We start from the raw sequence: 22,942 nt of genomic DNA, 5'->3' as shown, positions 1-22,942 counted from the left end.
GTGATTTTTAGGAACTCTCTACACACTATTTACTTGATACTTGAAATGATTTGATGGCCTTACACATCTGTCATTTGGTGCGGCCTCGTCAGTTTTTCTGAGTACACGCACATTAAATGAAGCCTATAGCTGACACTGTCAACAATTCAGCAGCTGTTGGGAATTCACTTTTCCTGCCTTATGATTAGCCTGTGGAGTTTTACAATCACAGTGTCGTCATAGTGGGGGGAATTATAGCAGGGTAATTATAATATAGCACAATGCTATATTGTTATGTCAATGGATTTGTTCCGTTTTACACAGTGCCGCGTTCTTCATTGTTTGAGTAATCCACACAATTTGACTGAATCAGTGGGACTGCATAACATTCTGATATTTACTGGTTATTTTGCACTCTTTTTGTTCATTAAACTGCATGTGTGTTTATGTTAACCAGTCCGTCTCTAGTGTGAAATCTCACTGTTGTTTAGACTTATTTTATTTAATGATGACTAAAGTGCACATTAACTTCAACGTTTTAACTAGGTCAAGTAAATGCATGTCAGTTATGTTACAGTTATGCATATGGATGCATGAGTTATGAGTTTTGCATGAGGAAACATTTAGAGTCGGAGCAACAATCTGAACACCAGTAATGAAACGAGAAAAGCTGTTTCACAATGTGACCATGATGCCTTGAAAAAAAAAAACAACAAAAAGGGAAAAATGTTCTGTCAAAGTGAAATGTTATGTATTGTCTTTAGAGAATATACCTTACAAACTCTACAGAGTGTAGTGTTCAACTTCACAAAGGGAATGAATGTGTGTAACTGAAACACCCACGTCCTTTAAGAGCCCAAATAGCTTTTTGTGATCTTTGATGAACCCTAAGTTTGAAAGCGTAGTCTTTCAATCTCCAGTTTCTGTCCATTTATGCATTTCCTTGGACTCCTCAGTACTTCAAAGCAGTGGTGCATAAGACCCTTAAGCAACAGGGGCGAAATACCCCTGGGCCCTTTAAATAAATCATTGGTTTTCTCTCTGCCTTTTTTTAATGCCATTTGTAGAAGAGAAGCCAGAGAGGATGCAATCCTCTTGTAAATACGCTATAAGTACTTTCTTTTTTGTCTGTGATTCTTGTCCACCTACATATGCTGACTGAATTTTATTGGCGAGTGCTAGCCTATAGTGCTACTTTTAAAAGCATTCCTGAAAACCTTGACAAATTGCACTTTTATTTTGGAGGGCAGCTTTGTGTTATACAGCCCCTCAAATTTGAACATTTTCCAGCTTGTGTTAGAAAGAAAACGTACCTTTTTTCCATTTGTGTGCAAAAAGCTCTGGTCCTATAGCTCTCTGTTTCTGTCTTTGTTTGGACAGAGAGAGATTTAATATGTCTACCATAGGAACCTAAGCCTGTTTTTACCTCTTAAGAATTCGTTATGATGACATACAGTAAAGACAGACCAATTTTTGTGGAAGTTAACAATACTGAAATTTGAAAGTGACAATATATGTTTTGATTTATTAGTTTTTATGTTTAAGAAGAAATAAAGAAGTTAAAGAAGAGATGCCAGGTAGTTCATAGTGGATAACACAGTGCATTTATTTTAAACTGTTACACTTTTTTATTCTTTGTTTTGAATGTTTGAAGAGGAATTAAAAAAAAAGTCTTTAAGAACTTGATTTAATCTGTGCTGCCTGTCTCATTGTTCTGATAAATTCAACTGTCAGCCTAACATTATATATTGGAAATTCAAATAGGCTGCAATTAAAGTCTTGTATCATATGCAGCTATCTTTTTATTGATTTTTAAATGCTAAAAAAATATGTTCCCACTACTCTGTTGCATTTGACTATGTTGAGGTCAGTGCTGTGGTCAAAACTCATGCCAATAATTGATAGTCTATTAAATTTAAAAAAAAGGAACCAATTGTCAAATCTCCGCATTGAATGGGCGAATATGATCAACGGACAACATTCTGAGTCAGGGGCGGCCTTAGAAATGCATGATTTTTACTTCTCTAAAGCAGGCAAAGTATAGTGAAAACCAAACACAGATTCACACAGTCTCCATGTTCTTCAAATCACTGAGGTGTTACCATTTGTGTTACAATGCATGTTCTTGAACTCATGAGAGGCTGCCATTCAAATTTCTCTTCATACTGTCAAATGGCTTGGTACAGCATGTGAAACACAACACCTTCTAGATAGCTTGGTGTGCTTCAAATGCTGCTGGAAAAGTTATTTTGTGTCTGTCTGGGTCAGGATTCATCTGACAATGTGTTACATAAAGATGTTGTTCAGTTCACTCTTCTTCTCCTACAAGGCTACTCCTAAAAATGGATGTTTCTTACTTCCTGCAACGATGGACAAGGAGCCCTGTGGAGTCCATTTATCCCACTGGGGTTATGGTGCCTTCTTTTCCAACTAGAATATATGCCACTGAGCTATGAAGTGAAACAAAATGGTAAAATATGAGAACAGACTGATTTGACTTTCTAACAATCCAAGAAGATGGTAATAGACTAAAAAGAATGTGGCAAGAAGCTAGAGATTCTACCTGCATGTTTTAGCATGTGGAACCATAACCTGTACATTTCCAGAGAGTCTGTTTGTAGTCTGGAGTTGGGTTTACTGCTACGTAGCTGCCATCTTGTCAGTTTGGGTGACAGGGTGAAATGTGGGCAGGGAAGAGGTGAGCCAAGCAAGTGGCAGTCAAAACAGATGAATATAATAGTGTGAGAGACCTGTCAGTCAATGCAAACAGCGACTTAATATACTGTACCATATGAGAGTTGGCACAGACCTTCTCATATGATGTAGTATTAATCCTTTAAGTGCATAAGGATTGACACTATACATATTAAGATTATGTGATATGCAGTAAGTTATAAGTTTAATAAGAAAGGTTGTGTGTAATTAAATAGTTAAGCTATTCAATTTCACAGCTTTAAGCTCCTCGTATTTTAAATAGTAGAGGAGTAGTGCTGGACTTTTGTTTGACAATGTTTGTTTATGCCTTCAGTCAACTGATCTAATTAATTTGATATTAAACCAATAATAATTAAACTGACATATGCATACTCATAAGAAAAAGAGAAGTGGATGTGTGAAAATATTGTTTCAGCTCTGCACTTTCCTGGTTGTGCACCCACTGTAACTATAGTTCAAAATAACAATTGCATATAATTAATATGCAGACTATAATATTGATTCTGGAGTTATTCAAAGTTTAAAAATCATCACATTAATCTATCATGATCTGAAGCTCAATACTATTTATTCTTTCACCCAGTCATATCTCTCTCTCTTGTCACTCCAAAGCAAAGTCACAGCAGTTAGCCTTGATACTAGAGTCCATAATGTGGCCTGTGAAATTTAAGTGTAGTGTTTAGTAGCAGAGGTGTAAATCATTGTTGATATCAGTTGGTTTGCTCAGTTCAGTTTCACGATTTGTAAGAGATGACAATAGTTAACAAAGATTTCACATATACCAGTCCCCTCCCCCCTCCCACTACCCTGATAGGAACAACTAAGGAGTGTAAAGGATCAGGATACACACACCTAAAGCCCAACAACACACATGATGTTAAGGAAAGGTGAAAAGGTGATATCCCTGGATGATGGTATGAGGTTGGCTTAGGTTCATGGGGATAGTTAAGAGTAAAGGTTTTTCTAAGTGATTACCTCTCAGTGCTGTTCCTGTCTGGGACTTTTTTTTATATCCAACATTTTAGATATCCCAGTAATGTAGCTATTATTATTTAATGTGAACCACAGTGAATTGGCCTCATTTTCTAAATACTGATGAACTTTGAAGTTGACTTTAAATAAAATACTGATAAAATATTTGTCAGTGTTGCAGTTTAAGTTTTTCATCCTCATGATTTTATAATGTCCTAAACATTCATATTTATTCAGTGAAATCACAAACAAGGTTGTATTCAAAATAACATGTCTTATATCAATTCACCAGATGTACTTGTGACTATATTCTTAGAATGTCTGCTTCGGATGGAGCATTGACCTCTTAGAAAAGTACTACTGGGCCCATTTGACCCCTTTGCAGACAACCTGTCCTCGAACAACTGTGTTTTATCCCCGGTTTGGGCCCCTAAAAAGTGGTACCTCCCTCCCTTGATGATTACAGGAAATGAGAGTTCAAGCTCATAGTGACATAACTTTCAGCAAGTGTCTGCACAGACAGATATTTTCATCAGTCTCAGGAGTCTTTTGTCAGAGACAGTGTTTTTGTGAGATTTCTCCCCTGGCATTTAATCTCACATTAAAAGTAATACATTTTACCTGTCTGCAAGGGACAGGAGTCCAGGTGCTAATACCCTAGTGGAGGGCCACAGTTAGTGTCTAATGTTTCTCATTAAGCCTTTTCGTGCTTGGAGGGACCCTGCTACTCTGGATGATAGTTGATAATTACATTTCTGCAATTGTTATTTACTTTTTGAGTATTGCAAAAATGTTTTTCTCAGTTGTTTCTATGCTTGTGTTGTGTCAATGTGTTCAGATGTGTTTCTCTGACTCCATCTGTAGACTGTGGGCTTTTATAGCCTCTTCAGTTCCCAAAATATGTCTACTTAGTTTTCCTTCCCCCATGAGTAAATTGGAGTATACACTATATATAAACACAGGATCTAGGGTCAAGGTAGTACATTTAATTATTTAGTCCTCCACTCTGTCAGGGGGATAAATGTGCTACTAACTTTTATCCCTGGTCAGGTGTTCTTCCTAGTTGAAGATCTGCTTAGAGAGTAATGGATGATACATGGTAATGCAGTATGACTTATTCTCTCAGTATGTTAATATTCATGGTGTTATGATTAATTTTACCCATTGCTTTGACCCAAGCATATGCCAGTGGCTGCATACTGTGCATGGCTTACATTTATTGGCTCCTGGCATCATCCTAAACTCAGTTTGTCTGGCTGCAAATGAGTGTAAATGGATAACTTAGTGGAGCAATGAGCATGTGTTTATTGAAAGTAATGCCCTGTCACAATCACAGCTGGCAAAAAGCAAGCCTCCATAACAGTGACATTCATTTGTCTGCAGCACAGAGCGCCTTTTGTGAAATATAGTTATTTCACAAGGGGGCATGTTTGTACTTGCTTGAGGCCATACATTCTTAACTGATATGGACCACTTGTTTTCCACATATAAGTTGACATGGAAGTGTATTACTGATGGCGTGGATAAAATGATTACAAAGAGCAAATTTCCAGTTTTAAAATATTATGTTGTTTAATTTTGTTTCTCTATAAGTTGAAGAAATAACTGACTGCATTATTGTTTGCCATTTAACAGACACAGCTGCAGTAGTGTCGTTTATTATAGATGTCATTTCTGAATGATGTAAGCTCATATCTTTTATACATTAATAATTTATACTCCTATGTTTTCATTTTTTTTGATTCGGGGAAATTTTAAATTGATGATTACATTTGATCAATTAAAAATCACGACCATCATATCAACACATTTTAATATGTAGGGAGAAAAGTGAAATTCACGTGTAAGCTGTTTATCTGACTGCATATTTTGTTTTAGCCGGCATCACACTGTGACTCGTCCTCATGATTCACATCATCACCTGAAGGAAATATTGAGCCATGGCAGCCATGTTTCTGAGCACGTCATTGTGACATGTTTGTCTTTGAGTTATTTTGGGGTTTTCTGTGCTGTCTTCACTAACATCCATTTACTCCAGAAAGAAAAGCCCCCCCCCTCCCCTCCCCCAGCCTGAAATAGCATTTAAGTGTTTTGCCTCACCTCCACTCTGTGAATACCTAATGCTTTTGAGTGTTTGGTCTTTTCTCTAAATAAGCTGCTTGGACAGAAATAACCAAGCAAACAAACAAACAGAAAAAAAGGCTTAGATCAGAGAATAGTGAGTTCTTTCACCAAAGACTCAAGGATAGCAGCCACTTCACACACAGGGTCACCAGCTTTAGTGAATGAAAATTATTCCTGATGCAGATGAGGTCAACATTTAAAAGAGACTGATGATTACCTGCTTTGTAAGAGTTGCCCTAAGCAGAGGGACAATGTTTCTAATTGAATCAATTGTTGAGTGCTCTGGATCTCAAACATCACCATTCTCACTTTGTTCACTCACAACACATCCAGTTTTACTTGTCTTTTTAAGTGGCACTCATAATAACAAGGAAAACACCAGCGAAGACTGCCAGTAATGTCATGACTTTAAATGACTAATAGTTTTTATAGTGTGGTAGTAGCATGAAAAAATATACCAGCATGAAAATGAGCTAAACATACAGTAACAATCCCTATCATGCTGCAAGAACCGTACTGGTTGAGGATGCTAAAAAGGCAATTATACATGTTTCTTTATTTAAGAAAACATGTATATAACACTAATTAATCAAATAACTCAACTTAAGTAGGGCTGAAGCTAATTATTATTTTCATTATTGAGTAATCAGTCAATTATCTTCTCCATTAAGTGAATAATTAGTTAGTCTATGACAGCGATCAGCAATTAGGTTTAACCGTGAACCAGTTTCTTTCAGCACTGCTGGACATCATAAAGGCGCTGTGAAAACAAAGCTTAATATGTTTATTTCTGGTCTTTTATTCACAAATAAATGTATTTATATAATAGTTTAAGGTTTTATCTGTGGGCAGATTTCATAATTGCCATTAGCGAGTGCCTCACAGAGTGACAGCAACTTATGAATAGAATACAAAATAAATAAAAACAAAAAACAAACCTCATAAACATGAACATATCTTCTGTGTTATACTATAAGATCAAAATTTAATTGATAACTTATCATCACACAGTTAACATCAGCTTGCTTCATTTATGGTGGAAGTAAAGGTTTGTTATTGATGCAAATCTGTTTTGATAGGCCACATTACGTTATTGTCCTTTGTTCTGCATCTTGTTAGATGATAAGATGTTACGAGGTTAAGTGTATTGGTATTGCTATATACATGAGTATTATGTTAACTCAATTATGTACTGTAGATCTATAAAGAGTCATATGAAAGATTTTATGTAATCTATACAAAGAGAAAGACATTTGTTAGAGCGCCGGAGATTTGGCTCACGGGCCACTATTTGGCTCACGGGCCACTATTTGCCTACTGCTGCTCTATGAATTGTTAAAAGCAGGTTATGCACATATGCTTGTATTTGAATTGTGTGTGAATGCTGTGTGAATGACCACCAGTAGATGGCTGCAGACGTGGCATGCGCTCTAACCACTTGATCACCTGCGTGTGCATCCTCTAAGGTTTTCTAGTAATTGTTTCTTTAAAAGACGTACTAACATTTCTAAAACTCTGTCACACACATAATTGGTTTAAAATAATTAGAAATTCTGTGCTCCTGTGACTCATAAGCCCATGGATATGTCACTGTCATAAAGGATGAATTCTCCAGATAACTGCACTCAGAGTACAGATGAAGAATTGAAGCAGGGAAGTGAGCACAGATCTCAAAGCATTAAAAAAAACGATGAGCACAAAAATTATAGCAAGCACTTTTTGATAGGCCTTGATGGCAGCTTTAACATCTGCTGAAATTCTGCTATGTCATGGGACCTCCCATTGTATATGCTCAGCAGTTTTGTGTTGTTCATCTGTGTGTGTGTGTGTGTGTGTGTGTGTGTGTGTGTGTGTTTTGTTAATGCTGTTTTGTTTTAACCACTATGGGTTTGCTTCCTCTTTTTCTTGCTAATGGAAATTGCAGTATATCTTCAGTTGCATGTTAATGTAATACAACAGGTTGCAGACTATAACTGCTTTAAACTGTAGTTTTTGTTTTGTTCTAGAACGACAATCATTAACGTTTATTTATAGCTCTCAGAATGTACACTGTTTAAAGTCCGTGTAAAGTAAGAATAAATATGTGTTCTGAGTTTGACATACCACAGAGAAGTGTGTTGTTAACCACCCTGCCAAATTTGAATGATTAAAAAAATCGCCAAATATATGAAATTAGGCTTCAAAGTTTTGTACAACTCAGCCTTTTTCTCTTCTGCCAAACGCTGTGGGCGTGCACGCTGAGTTAACTGAAACCCCGCCCCCTACCAAGTGTCACCTGTCAATCAAAGTCACCACCTCTACCAGAAACATGCTAGGTCTGAGAGCTTTCTGCTGCTAACTCAGCTGCCAGCTCGGCAGCTAACTCGGCGGCTAACTTGTCGGCTAGCACGGCGGCTAACTCAGCTAACTGGCTAACTGTAGACTGTAGTAGAAGTGTGTGCACTGAATGTATTTATACCTCTACAGCAGCAGGGGTGGGTTTATGCTAATCATAAGCGTTTCAGACCCGCCCACTAAATCCTGAACACAGAAATCTTGAAACACAGTTTGTGAAGCTTAGCTCCACAATTCAAATCTAAATGGTTGAGATGCTTTTTACACCTTTTTTAAAAATACATTTATGACCTATTTAATGTGTTTAGAAGAAAATGTCTGCATTCACTTTACACTGTCTTTAATATTTCTCTGTGCTTTTACTGTTTGTTTTTTGATTAAATTAATAAATGTTCCATGTCCTAGATTAGTCATGTTAGTTTTTCAGAAACTGTTATCTGCTATTGCTGATTGAATGATAATAGAGGCTACATAAAAAATGTTCTTGACATAGCATGCCAGCTCACTGACAAATTGAACTCTTCACAACTCTTTTTGTCACTCATAAAATAGTGATATGAGTGAGAGGGAGAATCACTTCAGTGTGGAGAATTAAAACATATTAATTGCTGAAACCACCTTTTCCTATCGGTTCAGCTTGAGAACAGTTTTTTTTTACATGCCGTACTAAAGCAGACAGCAAAAACTGAGCTATTAGACCAGAATGGACAGACAGGCTACTTCCCACTGGCAGTTCAAAACTAGAGTGACTCATATAAGCACAAATCTTTTAAACAAATATAAGCACTCAAATAAAAAAAAATGATCTGAGAGCCCAACATGATCGTCCCACTTTATTTTAGGATTTTTACAAAAGCTCTCTGTTGTATATCTTATTTTTTAATGCAGCCCTCATTATATTTGAAATGAGAATCTATTCACTACGATAGTACTTAACATCTGTGTATAACTGAATGTTACTTTCTTTCATTGTTGATGTAAATTGTCATTCACTTCACATCAACAGTATTATTATTTCTAGTATGCACTGAGGCAGCAATACCGAAGGTCAACAGTTGGATGTCTTCTAAACAGTCACATTTTGAATGGGCACTGCAGTAGTAACTTGCATTGCAAATTTAAACCCAAAACATTAGACTTGTATAAACTTTACTGTACTTGTCAGAAATGCACTGTAATATTTTAACATTTTAACCATTTGATATTAGCAAAAACCCTGGTTATACTGTAGATGTTCAGCATTGGAAATATTTGCTACAAAAAGATGAAGATGAAGTATTTTGTGACTAATTATTTGATTTTTCTTTTTTCTATCCATATAGCACTTTACTCCATCATACTGTTCTGTGTCTTCCTATGGATCCCCTTTGTTTATTTCTACTATGAAGAGAGGGATGATGACAACGGGAACAAATGCTCGGTAAAAATCTACTTTCACATGTAATGTTGCAGCCTGCTTAGATGCATGTCTGAGGAATTCAAATTTCAGCTGTCCATTCTGCAAACAGGTTTGGCAGTCTGATAAAGTCATTTAACATGAACTTCACAGTCATTATAAGGCAACATTAAACAAATGTTTGCATAAACTGAGGAATTTAATGTTTTATGACAACAGTGATAACGAATGGCCTTCCATTTTTATGTATCTGAATTTCTAATCTCATATTCACCATGAGCACAGAGTGCAATAATGCATGTTTACAGTTAGTGGGGATAATGTACCGTAGAAGACCAGAAGAACATTGCTGTGAAAAAAAAGTATATTTAAAACATAAAATAGCTTGGCAGATGTTTTGGTAGAAAACACAGTCAGCATGTTTTTAAGGCTTGAAGATTTTGGTTGATACCTTCAATGTAATGTGATACACCACATTGGTAACAGGTTAGCTTCACAAGCTTAAAGATGAGGTTCACAATTGATGAAGTCTGTCTTAAAACAATAGTCACATACCCATATGAAGATTGAAATAAGTTTTGCTTGCTATCATCATTTCTCCTTTTCATGCTGATCCCATGAACTTTCAATGTGAATGACTGGTTTAATATCGCTTTAATATCTTTTTAGCACAGAATTCCCTCTTGGACTCTTTCCGTGCTGATCGGACATCTGTATGAAAAAGGCTCAGATTCAGATTCAGATTAGAGCTGAAACGATTAGTCAATTAATTGATTAGTTGCCAACTATTAAATTAACTGCTAAATTATTTTGATAATCAATTAATCATTTTGAATATCTTTTTTTCTTTAGAAAAAAAAGAGTCATCACAAGTCAAATGGTTTGATTCTAAGAATTGACTCTTCTCAAATGTGAATATCTTCTGGTTTCTGTCTTTTCTGACAGTAAACAGAATATGTTTGGGTGTGGATTGTTAAGTGGGTACAAATATGACATTTAAAGTTGCATCTTAGATTTTGGAAACAGTGATCAACATTGTTTTAACCACTTTCTGACATTTTATGGAGCCAACAACTAATTGATTAATCCTGAAAATAATTGACAGAGTAGTCGATAATAAAATCAATCACTTACATTGAAAGCACATTAACAACAGATCTTTTAACCGAGGAATGATTACATCAAGTAAAACCTTTACAATGCTCAAATGGGCATCTGATTATTTCTAATTGTGAACCTGTTCTTTAATAAATGTAATAAAAAAAGACTATTAAAGCTTAAAATATATATTCTGTGTCTGTAAGAATAGTCACATTTCCAAACCTTAGCACAGCTGCAATCACTATAAATAAAAGGCCTCAGATTGTCAGCTGAAATTTGATGAAATTTTAAATCACTATCTTTAAAAGTCTTTTTAGTGAGTGATGTACCACACACCAACTATCTATCACATAGTGCCTTTTTCTCTTCTCCGTGTGTCAGTTTTGAGCTGACAGAGGCACTTTCTCCCACAGACAGGAAGGTCTTTTTTATTGTTACTTTAAAAGCACCTTGAATAGCACTGGGAGTGACATGTTATCTCTGCCAGGTCAAACTGCATCTACACTGATTCTATATAGCTCTCAATCACTATAGTTCTTAACTAAATGGAGTATGACCCTCCTTCCTTCACTCACAATGAATAATAATATTTCACTTCATGGCCGTGATTGACCAGTTTAATTTTTTTTCCCCTTTATTACAGCAAGTGAAAAACGCTCTGAAGTACACAATTGGATTTGTCATTGTCTGCGTGGTGCTCCTTTTAATTGGGTAAGTTAGAGACATGGATGGCTTCTTCTGCTACATGGTAGGTGGAAGGGGATATAACATTGTGTTGAGTTAATGAGAGATGGACCCCTTCAAACAGTTACAGTGCTATTGTCTGGCCGTGATAAGCCATTCCAGGGAAAAAGTCATGTACCACTGTCTATATATAGGTGTTATTCTACTGATTCTAATATAGATTCCTTACATTTTCTCTATGCAGCAGTTGTGGTGGTGGGGGATTATAAAGTCTTGTGATATTCCACATTGTATCTACAAATCTATAGTCATTCTCAGCTACATCTCTGTTATTCGCAAGTTTTATTCTGGTTGTGAGTATACCACCCACACAATATAATAGAATTCCTGGGCAGCCACGACAGCTACACGTCTGGAGCTCAGCCTATACAATCTAATGTGCTCTCTCAACCATTAAATGGTGCACTAGTGGAAGGCTTACCTGTTGGAGAAAATAAAGGACACATGACTATACTTTCTGCCAAGCTTAAAGTTTGGATGTGGGGACTTTTTATGGACAGAAGCAATTTAGCCCCTCTTTTAGCTCATGAACTAGAACTGCTGCTGCTTTGTTCTGGGAATTGTTGTAGTGGTCCTTTGATTTTCAACAACATGATAGCTTTTATCCTGGACTGCTTTTCTAATAGCTGGAGAAATAATGGCTTTGTTTGGTGACTGTTCACTCAGTAGGGTCTTGCTTGATGTTACAAGGCTTTTGTTTGTTGTCTTTATACCTGGCCAGGTGTTAACCTCATTCAGTGGCTCCTGACCTTTTACTGCTACATCACTGCAAATAACTTGTCTTATGTTGAAAGTCATTTAGTCACATGTCCAACCTTTCATTCGATATTTGATCATTTTGTTAACATGTAGGATACAGATATTGCAGCTTTAAATACATTAATTATAGTTGTATGAGATTGAAAAGAGCAGATCATATTTGCTTTCTTGAAAGTCTGGTTCCATAATCTTGCTGCCTTCACATAGACTGCAGTTTGTTTGAGACCACGCCAACACAAGTCAATCAGAGGACTAATCAGCTACTGAGTTAAATAAAATAGTTTACAACATGGTGGTGTACCATGCATTATTTTGAGGATGCTCCATAGAATTTCAAAATACTATTGTGGTGCCGAGGTGCTGTTACTAAATGTGTTCAGGCCTGGATTCCAATCAAGCATGTGGAATTTGGGGCAGATTGGACAAAGTCCAGTGGATGAGGGATCTTCATCTCGTTTTTGGAGCCATCCTGCTGTGACCTGCACCAACTGGGGCCAGGCCACTGAATATTTATTTAAGCAGTCAAGAGAGATGCAACACTGTTTGAGCTGTGAAGACATATTTTGTATTAGAAGAAAGTACTTTTTGAGTATGTCTTGCTGAGGTGTTTTCTTCTAAAATTAAAAAAGGGGGGTTATTATAATAAACAAAACACTAGATCATCTAAAAAACAAGGCTATAAATGTAAAATCCTCTAGCTGATTAAAAGATATGAATGAGACAGTGTCACAGTGTCAAAAGTTTTGTGCAAATAAGTCATGTAGCAGGCCATGGTCAATAGTACTAACTGTGGCTGTAAAATCTAAGCTCTTATATTTTTAAGAAAAAAAAACCTCCAAAATACATGGAAAATGATAGGAAGACTCACAGAGCTTAGAGGGCTGTACATTGTGTTAACATTAGCAATTAATACAGCTTTCAGGAGTGAGATAGTAACCAAGTGGATAAGCTTAGGTCAATAAAATGGTTTGCAAAATTCCTTTTATATGATTTTAAGCTATAATTTCACATTAGAGGTGTGTTTTTCTTGGCCAATTTCCATTTCAGTCTGACCTGCTGTTTCTGATTTTCTTTCTTTCTAACAATTATAATTAACAGCATACACAAATATTTTTTTGAACTTCTTTGAATAGAAAATTAAATTGTATGTTCAAAATTGAAAGAAAATCACACAAAAAACGTTGTTCACATAAAACATAAAACATGAACACAGAATTGGTTTTCTACATTATGAACTTCCAAGTTCATTGAAATCAACTCAAAGTGAAATACTGATTCACAATATAGTGAAAGAGGGAGGTACACGTCAACAGCGCAAATAAGAAAGAAGGGCCATTTACCATGGAGTTTGAACCTGCCATTGCCGGAGTGCAGAAAATACTGTAAAAGCCTCTTAATAATACAGGATCTTGAATGTCTGTGTATTGGGATTCAATGTTGGAGAATAAGCAAATTTTTGTGTGCCAGCTAGCAGCTTTTTGACAGTATACTTAATAAAAATATACAACAGGTTTTGAAAAGAAGCTGTACTGTTAAAGCAGGAATCATTTTCCTTGTTCTGACTCTCTCACCATCTTGTAGCAACGGTGATGACACTGGTATCTTTTTTTATGTGGTTGTTATTTATGGAATGATGAAGAAAAATATCAATAGTGTTTTTTTCTCTCCTTTATTTTCATTTACTTCATTTACAATCTGTACATGGCTTGTAGGGAAAATGCACCATGCACTAAAATATATAGAGACTATATAAAAGTATATGTGCTTACCTGTCCACAAAGTGGGGACAGTGATATCATAGAAGTAACCAACTAAATACTAAAATATTGTTTCCTTGCTTTCAGAGCTTTTGTTCCACTTCAGACCCCCCCTGGTCAGAATTCTACTCAATGGGAGAAAGTACAATACCTTTTTGAGGAGCTTGGAAGTAGCCGTAAGTATACACGCTTTAGAGAATAGTTGTTGTTATTTCTATAAATGCCAATTTGATTTTTAAGGCAACTCTTACTAATTACTTACCTGAAGCCACATCCATGACTCCTGTCTATTCTTACATACTATGTACTTTCCTGCTTATTTCTATTATATTTTTTAATTATATGGCTATAATGCTGCCACATTAATCAGTGTAAATGTTAAGACATAATGAGGAGCATTTATCCACTTACAGATCACATTACTATGCAGTGTAACTATATTTTACCTGATGAGATCTATGTGACATCCTGCCTTTATAGATAAGTTTCTAACACAGATAACCACAATAATCATATGAATTGTATATATTTTAGGTTATGTTGCTTCGATTGCTTAGAAATTACAGTGGGGCAATCTTGTGGCCACTCATTGACCAATATTGATGTCATAGAAAGTGTGAAAAGGACACACTATTAAACGACATGTTTCAAAAGAAACTATTTTAAAGCCTAAATAGCAATGTTGCATCCAATAAGAAATCAAATTTACCAGTTAAAATCTGCTATTGATGGTTGACCGCCACACTGAGGGACCTCCTTGGGCATCTTCACTTGTTGAATGGAGCATTGCCTGTGCTCCATGCTAATGCAGGAACATTGCCAAATGTGGACTCCTAACAGTCCTCTGGCCTTTTGCCATATGGGATCAAGGAGGAAGTTGAACCATCTGCCTCTCTTCACAACAGTGGACCCCTACATTCTCTCCCTAACCTTCCTCTGTTGGCACCGGGGGTAATTGCTAGGCTGCTGAGGAGGAAATGTGAGGATCATCCTTTTTCTAATTCCCCATCTCTCCTCTCTCCAGATGGGAGGTTAATTGTATAAAGGAAAGGCCCTTTTGCCACATAACCCTGCTGACTGCTTTGCTACGACTGTTCATTAGCACCGATACATCTTTAATGGCTCAAATATTACATTTCTTACAATGCTCCCACAATGCCTGAATGTAATACAGATCAGTGGCTATTAGTGTTGTTATCCAAGACCATAAAGTATAATCTTGTATTTTATGCCATGCGTCAAGGGGGATTGGAGTGGGTGGGAGTCCAGCTTTACCAAAGAAGACTATTCAGACAAGTTTCCTCAAACTTTTCCTACCCATCCCCATTATCATTAGAGAGACAATAACAAAATAAAGTCATTCCGGCCCAAAAATATAGTGCAGATACTGTACATACTTATGAAGCATACTATATGAAGCAATTATTTCTACCACTATTGTTACCATTTTCTGAGGTACTGTCTTGAACCTTCTTAGCCTGCAAGAGAAAGACTTCTGAAATTTACTGAATTTAAGTAATTACTGTATGAGAACTATTGTGAACTACTGTGTTCACGAAAGTGCTAAGGTACTTGTTTTGCCCTGACTTTGAGCCTGGCTAACACCAGACCCCACCTCAATCTCAATATCATGTGAGATTGAGGTAGGGTGTGGCAGGTGACTTGTTGGTGACTGTGTAGATCTGCACTTCTGTTTGCATTTAATTGCAGAAAAATATGCAAATATGTTATTTAGCACACGCATTGTGATTTATCAAACCTGAAGGTATTTTTTCTGACGTTAACTGCGTCTATAATTAATACCTTTTGAAGGGCAGGTATTAACTGGCTGCGCACTGCTCACAGATGACTGCTGTTACTGTAGAGAGGAGGAGACGGAGGCACAATGACAGAATACGCAAAAACGCACGCAAACGAAACGTGTGCCAACGAAATGCGCACACAATTTAGTACCCTTTATTTGGGATCTTAGTAAATCAGGCCCTGTATGGGCACTGCGACTACATAGAATACTATTCACGATGCAGCCCTGACTACTTCTGTATCTACTTTCAAAGTTTCACAGGCGAGACAGCATTATATGCAAAATCAGATCTGTGTGCATTTAGACCTGTCGCTAATCCACTCTGAGAGGATCAGGGTTAAAACACTACATTGTAATGGAGTGTAACTGTAGTCATAAGTAATCATGTACAGTATTTGAATATATCTGCAGAACTATTCATGAATAGAGCATTAAAAGTAAAAAAAAAAATCCAGAATAAAAGCCTTCTTTATTCTGTATGTTCAATGTTTACACTATATTTTTACTTTAATCTGAGTTTAGAACATTTTGTTCTTCTCTGTAATTAAAACCACTGCAGAAAAATGTCACATGTCAACATTTTTACAGGGAGGTTAGATGTTTAATTTAATAAACAAATATTCTTTTCATGTTTTTTTTAATATGCATAGTACATTGTCAAAGTTATTTTGTTAAGTGAGTTATAAAACAGATAAAAATAGAAGCTATTCTTCATTAAAATGCATTTGAGACTTCAGTTGACAGATTCATGGTGAGGGAGTTGAAGTGATGCTGTTGATGTCATCTTGATTGATCTTTTGACATTTTCTGCTGTCCCTCAAATTTATGCTAGTGCTTTATCTCTATTAGTATGGTCCCCCTCAACTGTGGTATTAAAGCTACAGTATCTTCTTAAACACAAACTATTATCTACCCAATTTTCCCAAATTGTATTACTCATATAGCTTCACCCACACAAATTAGATAAAAAAATACAACTTAATGGCTTCTTCTAACTTGCGCAGTTTTGCTTTAAACCTTCAAATGCTCTCATATAAGAGTATGTGGTTATTGTTTCAGTCATACAGTATACTGTATCTCATTCCTTAAAAATAAAGCTGCTTCCTACCACCTTTTGATCATTCTGTCATTCCACAGAAAGTGGGTGCTAAAGGAGCTCCTTAAGAAACACCTCTCTACTGTACAAGCCATTTTCATGCACACAAGCCTAAAGGGCTATATGCAGGTTGAGATAAGAGCTACCTCATTCCATTGCTTTTGGATTGGAAGCTGTACAGATGTGGAAACACCACTGATACTAGACAATATTCCCTCTGTTTAATCCCCGGAAAATCTGCTCAAGAAACCAAGAAGAGTGGCAGCAAACATCTATCCTTGGTTTTGTGTAGAGTTCATGAACAGAATGTTCTCCATGCAGAACATGGAGCTATTGTCTATTTTACCATGCACACCACTAAACAAAGGCAGCAAAATCGCAATGAAACACTCGGGAATAGGAAATACGTATTCAAATGTTAATGTTCAGCCCAGCTGTCAGACTTCAAAGTTTTCATTTTGCATGGAATACAATAGGGAGCTGGTATATAATTTATCTCCATTTTCCACCTCTTTGTCCTGCTGCTTGTGAAATGCCTCTAAAAGAAAGTGATAAATGTTATAAACAGCACACATTATACATGCCCTGAATACTGACTTAATTTTCCCCAATCAAATGCCACTGTCAAGGAGAAAGGCAAGCAGAGAGCCACCTATGCCCCTGCTGACAGGTGGGCTGGGCGCTATAAAGTTACTGCTGAGAGGAGGTGGGTTATCTGTAAAGGAACAACTGTGTAGCGTTTTTATGCGGGGCCCTATGACAGGTGGGATCTTGACAGGGGAGAGAGGCAATCAGTCTCTTCATCAATCCCTGTCTTCTAACTCCAGCTTTGACAGCTGGTGTGACACCTACTGTTGCCCTTGCCTGATGGGTGGTCCCCTTTCTGCCTCAATCAAAGGTGACACCCATCAACTAAACCTACATACATTGAAAGATCCAGCTGTTTAAACATTGATTCTGATCTATGTATAAAATGACAATCATGACAAAAAAATGGTGACCAGATGTGCCTCCAGAGGAGGGCTTTGCTACAGTGCATTCATTAAAGACACATATTAAATCCAAGAGTATCAGAATACCAACATGGCACATTGTCTTTTTGAATAACAGTCTTGTCTTCGTTGAACTTGAGCATTAGCAAAGAGAAACATTTCTTAGAGTTCAAGATTGGCTGTGCTCTTGACATCATGTATAGTTGGTTAAATGCAAAATTATCAATTTTTAAATTTCTTCCCACTTGATGCTTACTTTTTTTTTGAGGTGATGTATTTTTCACTTATTACATATTTTATGTATTTTAACACTTACTAGTGGTACAATTTCAGTTTATCTTCAGAGGCTTTTATATTACCACGTAAAAATAGGTAATGTAGCAATTTAGTATTTGACATCTATAAAGTTGGGAGAATCACCAAATCACAGATTTTAAGATATCCTAGTATTTTTACTCTATCTTCGAAGCAGCCATCAGTATCCGTTCCCAAGCTGGGTGTCAGGTCCAGGCAACCTAAAACACTTAAAAAATATCAAACAAAGAAGACAAGACAACAGGATTAGAGTTTCTACTTGCAAGGAGAACGGACAGAGATCTGCTCAGTTTCTATCTCTAACCCGTTCTGAGCAAATCTTGCCGAACCCTTTCTTTTTATTGGTTTCAGGGAGTCCCTAATTTACATAGTCATTTTTGCTCTAAAGGTTAGGGGTCACACATCGGTCACAAATAGGTCACTGATCGGTCGCTGGTCTGTTACGGGTGGACACACACACTTCAAAGACATTCTCAGCAGGGTTACAGATTGGCCACAGGTCTTCAGATAGACGTCCTGAGCAGATCCTGAGCAGGGTCACAGGTCCTGAAAAACAACTTTAAAACAGCCTGCTTGTAGACTATAAAGACTAATGATTATAGAAAGGGTAAATATGGGATAACTTACATACAATAATTCCAACACTGGGATAACTCTAATGCTATCACTGTGACATTAGTAGGGTTATTTCCTCAGACTTGACAAAGCTCCTCCCAGAGCCATATAAGACATATACCTGTTTGAAGGCTGAGTAGTATTCCCCATGACAAGTGAACTGACCGTATTTGCACAGTCAGTGGAGTGTCCACCAGTTAACTGGTGAAAACATTAACTATTTTCAGCATCTGTCTACCTTCATTAGAAAAGTTACACATTGAACTGCATTGATTGCACCAATTCAGAAGAGAGACTGTCTCCCATCCAAAGTAATATCCAACTGTAGCTAACACTAGAATGCTAATATGTATTTTGCATTCTGTTCCTGCCTTTAAACGAGCTTTACTTTGACAACAGCAGCTTTGTCCCAGTGCATCACAGTAGGCTGTGTTTCACTAAGCAACACAACACTGCTGTTCCTTTTGAATTATATGCACTGCATGTGGACCCAGAGCAAACTAGATTACGTCAAAAAATGAAAAACTTTCATTGGATTGTCTACAGGAGTGCTGCATTGACATAATAGAGGCATCTGTAGAATATTGAACAAGTACATTCAGCGTTACTCAGTTTGTACAGTCACTGCAGTGCTGGATACTTCTCAGCGTTTACTGTTGAATTTAAAAACCTATCAGCCTGCTGAAATACCATCAAAGAAAGCCTAAGAAAGAAGGCTTTTTTGAAACTTTGTGCATGTGGCAAAGAGGCCATTGATGTTTCTTTCAGAGGTCAAGGTCAAATCTCTAATGGATTTCCTGTCTTTCTCTCTGCAGATGGTCTACCTGCTCTGTCTTTCTCCATCAGCTCCTTGACCTTGATTGGCATGTTGGCAGTGATCACTTACACGGTGAGTTTGGACCTCAGACAAGTAGTTGATGTTGTTTCATGTGTTCAATGGAGCTGTATCTGCACAGTAATTAAGGTTCTTAATTTGGAAACCATCCAGTGGGATGATTTCCCAAGCTTGCTACTCTGTAGTTCAATGGGACCCGTGCTTATTGAGACACTTGATATATAAAATGATGTTTTGAGATATGAAAAAAGACACAATAGATTATTGCTCTTTTTGTCAGACTTACCCAACATGTTTTTTCACTGAAAATGTCATGGCTGATAATGCATGTGCTTTTAAATTATTCTTTGAGCTGCAGTGCAGTGTCTTAAAGTCTTGTGTGTGCAGATGGTCTCCCATCATCTTGGGTGAGATGTACCCAGTGATGGAGTGGCCTCTCACCATTAGTAATGCCTTGTGATTCTTCCATTCAATTGCTCAATCTGGGTCTTTCACTTGAGAATCTGGACTTCTGCATGATGTACAGTACACACACACACACACACACACACACACACACATATATATATACACACACCTCAGTGTCCATTAATATATGCCCATATTTTGATTCCCTCAGCACTCTGCAGTTTTTCATTTTTTCCTAGATCAGAAAAATTGACTGTGTTGTAACACTTGTTAATGCTGTCCATTTTTCATGGCTGTTATCTTGGTAACTAGACTGTGAATATTCCCTGGAGGTGGTGGCTCTGGTGTCAGGGTGGGAGAAACACGGAATAGTGCCTACTGGGGAAAAATACACACACACACACACACACACACACACACACACACACACACACACACACACACACACACACACACCAAAAAAAACCTACTATGGTTTCAACCCACAGAGTCAGAAAGTGAAAGTGACAGCCAACCCCAATCTATCCAGTTTCTGTTGAGCTCAAAGAGTCCTATTCGAGCCATTTGACAAATTACACAACAATTGAATGTGGAACTCTTAATGACTAATACACAACCTAGTCAAGTATGTTATAGAACCAATCTCCCTTTAACATCTTATAATCCATCTCTGCTGGGATTTTATCCTCTGTTCTTTTTGCTTCTCACAGTTCTCTAAAGAGTGGATAATTACATAGCACATTTAGAGGGTGAAAAGTGTGCTCAGATTTGCACTGACCCCATGTTGCTGTGGACTCTGCGAATGCCCTGCGGAATGCAGAACTCCCAGTGTGCCTTTGTTTTTGATGTTCCCTGTTTTGATGAAGTCAATCAAAGAAATCCGCCCTGTAGGCAACATCAGCAGCTGCCCCTGCCTCTTTTATTCTCACAGACACAAACACAGAAGCTCCTTTTATCTCACTTTTTATTCTTTCATCTACTTTATTATCTCCCCTATTAACCCTATCCGTAAGTGACAAAACTCTTCTTGGTGGCATCTTACCCTTATTTGCAAAGGGCGGTGTGATTCATCATTCTTTGTGTTTCTACCACCTCTACCGTTTGTAACTATTAAGCCTGATTAACTTAATGGAATCTAAGTGATGGGCTCCATAAGAAGCAGAAATGTTGTCTGTGACTCGTGGACTAATTTATCACTACTCTTTGTGCAGAAGTAGCCACCCTGCCCTAATGCAAACCACTCTTTGATGTAAACGGTATATCAACCACAGCCTAGTGCATATTTTAACCTGCAAGTGCAAGTCTCAGTGTTTTCTGGTAAGATCAGATTTCTGGTTTCTGTCTTTCCACCTTTCTGCTAGACTAATGCTTTAAACATTTTTTTTCATATCTGTGCCTATATTATACAGCAGCAGTAGAGAGATGACGGGAAATGAGGGAGAAGGAAATGCATCAAAGGTCTCTGGCCCATGGTTGGCATCCCAGTCTCTAAACCACAGGGATGTGCCTGCATTAAACAGTTTAAATGTAAAATGTAAGATAGTAAATAGTGTAGTGAACTGACACTGATGATAAATAGCTTTGCATTAAGCTGGACCTAGGATGAGGTTGTATTTAAACTCAGGTCTATTTAATTTTTCAAAGTGTATATTCCTGACATACCATAACAGTGCTTACCAAACAGATTGCTTTGGGTTTGTTTTTTGGGGGGGTCGGGGCCAGGGGGCCCAGCAGCCTGACATTTCTCCATTCTCTGTTTTTAAGAGCAGCTGAGATTGACACTAAAATGAGAATAGCTGGTCCAACTTAAAGGTCAGTCTACCTTAAGTAAGCCCAGTCAGGTTAGGCTAAGCCATTGTCACTAACTTCAGGGTTGCCCCCCTTCACATTTCCAGACTTCTCTTGGTCTTGAGAAGCTGTAGCATTTATTGAATGACACAATGTAGCTGATACTCTACGGTTACTGCCAGATGGACTAACCGTTTCCTCTGTTCTGCTCCCATTTATCGTCACTTTTCTGTCACTCGCTCAACAACACACCCGTTACGTACACACTTTATGCACTGCCCTATTCCTCAGAGGAGCTTTGCTACATCTTATAGCAGTACATTTCACGTAGATCTCCTTTGAAGAATGAGGAAAGGGAGAATGACTCAAAACACGGCAACAAAGGCATTATCATGAAAATCATTAGTTGTTGTAGTAGTATTGATTTTAATGATCCTGTGAAATTTTAGCTGCAGTGCTCATAATTTTGCTCTGGCAGTGCAAAGAGCATTATTATCATTATCATTATCATTATTATTATTATTATTATTATTATTATACATTTAATTTACAAAACACTTTAGGGTGCTCAAAAATGCTTGATTTAAGCAATATATGTTTGTCTGCAGCTAAACATATTACTATTTAGGGATTTAAAATGGCTTCCACATTACCTGGAATATTTGCGTATATATCTTCCCTTTATATAATTCTGCACTCTGTTTGATTGTACCCAGCCGTGATGACATGAGATCGATCAGGCGGATCTCAAAGCTCATGCATCATGTGAAGTCTTTTGGCTTCATTTAAAAGCTTGGCTAGCATAGTGACTTATGGCTCTCATGACTGTCCCTTGTGCACATATCTTTTTCTTGCTCTTAAATTGCCAGCCTAAGAGGCTGATGCTGATCTAAAGTTATAAGACTTACTGCATGTTGATGTAATAGCAGGCCAGGAGATTGACCTGAAGGATGGGGGTCGCTATTCACAGAGACAATGTGTCAAAAATACTTCTTGATTTCCCAACCCTTTGATGCTTGTTTGATTTCTATATTTTAGATTACCAATTACAACATTTAGACTTTTGTCTCCCTGACATACTTTTAACAGAATTTTGAAATTTTAAACGTTAGTTAAAAGTTATTATAACACTTTTACATAGCAAAATGCTATAAGCTAAATAAAGAACAAAGAATGAGATTAGAATTAATACATTAATACAACCAGAT

At 37.1% G+C, this 22,942-nt stretch overlaps 1 protein-coding gene across 1 annotated transcript in view; it reads left to right on the top strand.

Moving 5' to 3' along the window:
• Positions 1–22,942, top strand: part of lmbrd1 (LMBR1 domain containing 1) — a 59,577-nt gene that overhangs the window by 7,869 nt on the left and 28,766 nt on the right. The window contains exons 4-7 of the mRNA XM_053333284.1: positions 9,447–9,544; positions 11,265–11,332; positions 13,969–14,057; positions 19,519–19,592. Coding sequence (XP_053189259.1) covers positions 9,447–9,544; positions 11,265–11,332; positions 13,969–14,057; positions 19,519–19,592 — 329 coding nt within the window. The remainder of the gene's footprint in view (positions 1–9,446; positions 9,545–11,264; positions 11,333–13,968; positions 14,058–19,518; positions 19,593–22,942) is intronic.

This window comes from Scomber japonicus, chromosome 14 (assembly GCF_027409825.1).
Source record: "Scomber japonicus isolate fScoJap1 chromosome 14, fScoJap1.pri, whole genome shotgun sequence".
Lineage (NCBI taxonomy): Eukaryota > Metazoa > Chordata > Actinopteri > Scombriformes > Scombridae > Scomber > Scomber japonicus.
Note: the sequence above shows the minus strand (reverse complement) of the source record. Positions and strands in the feature narration are given on the sequence as shown.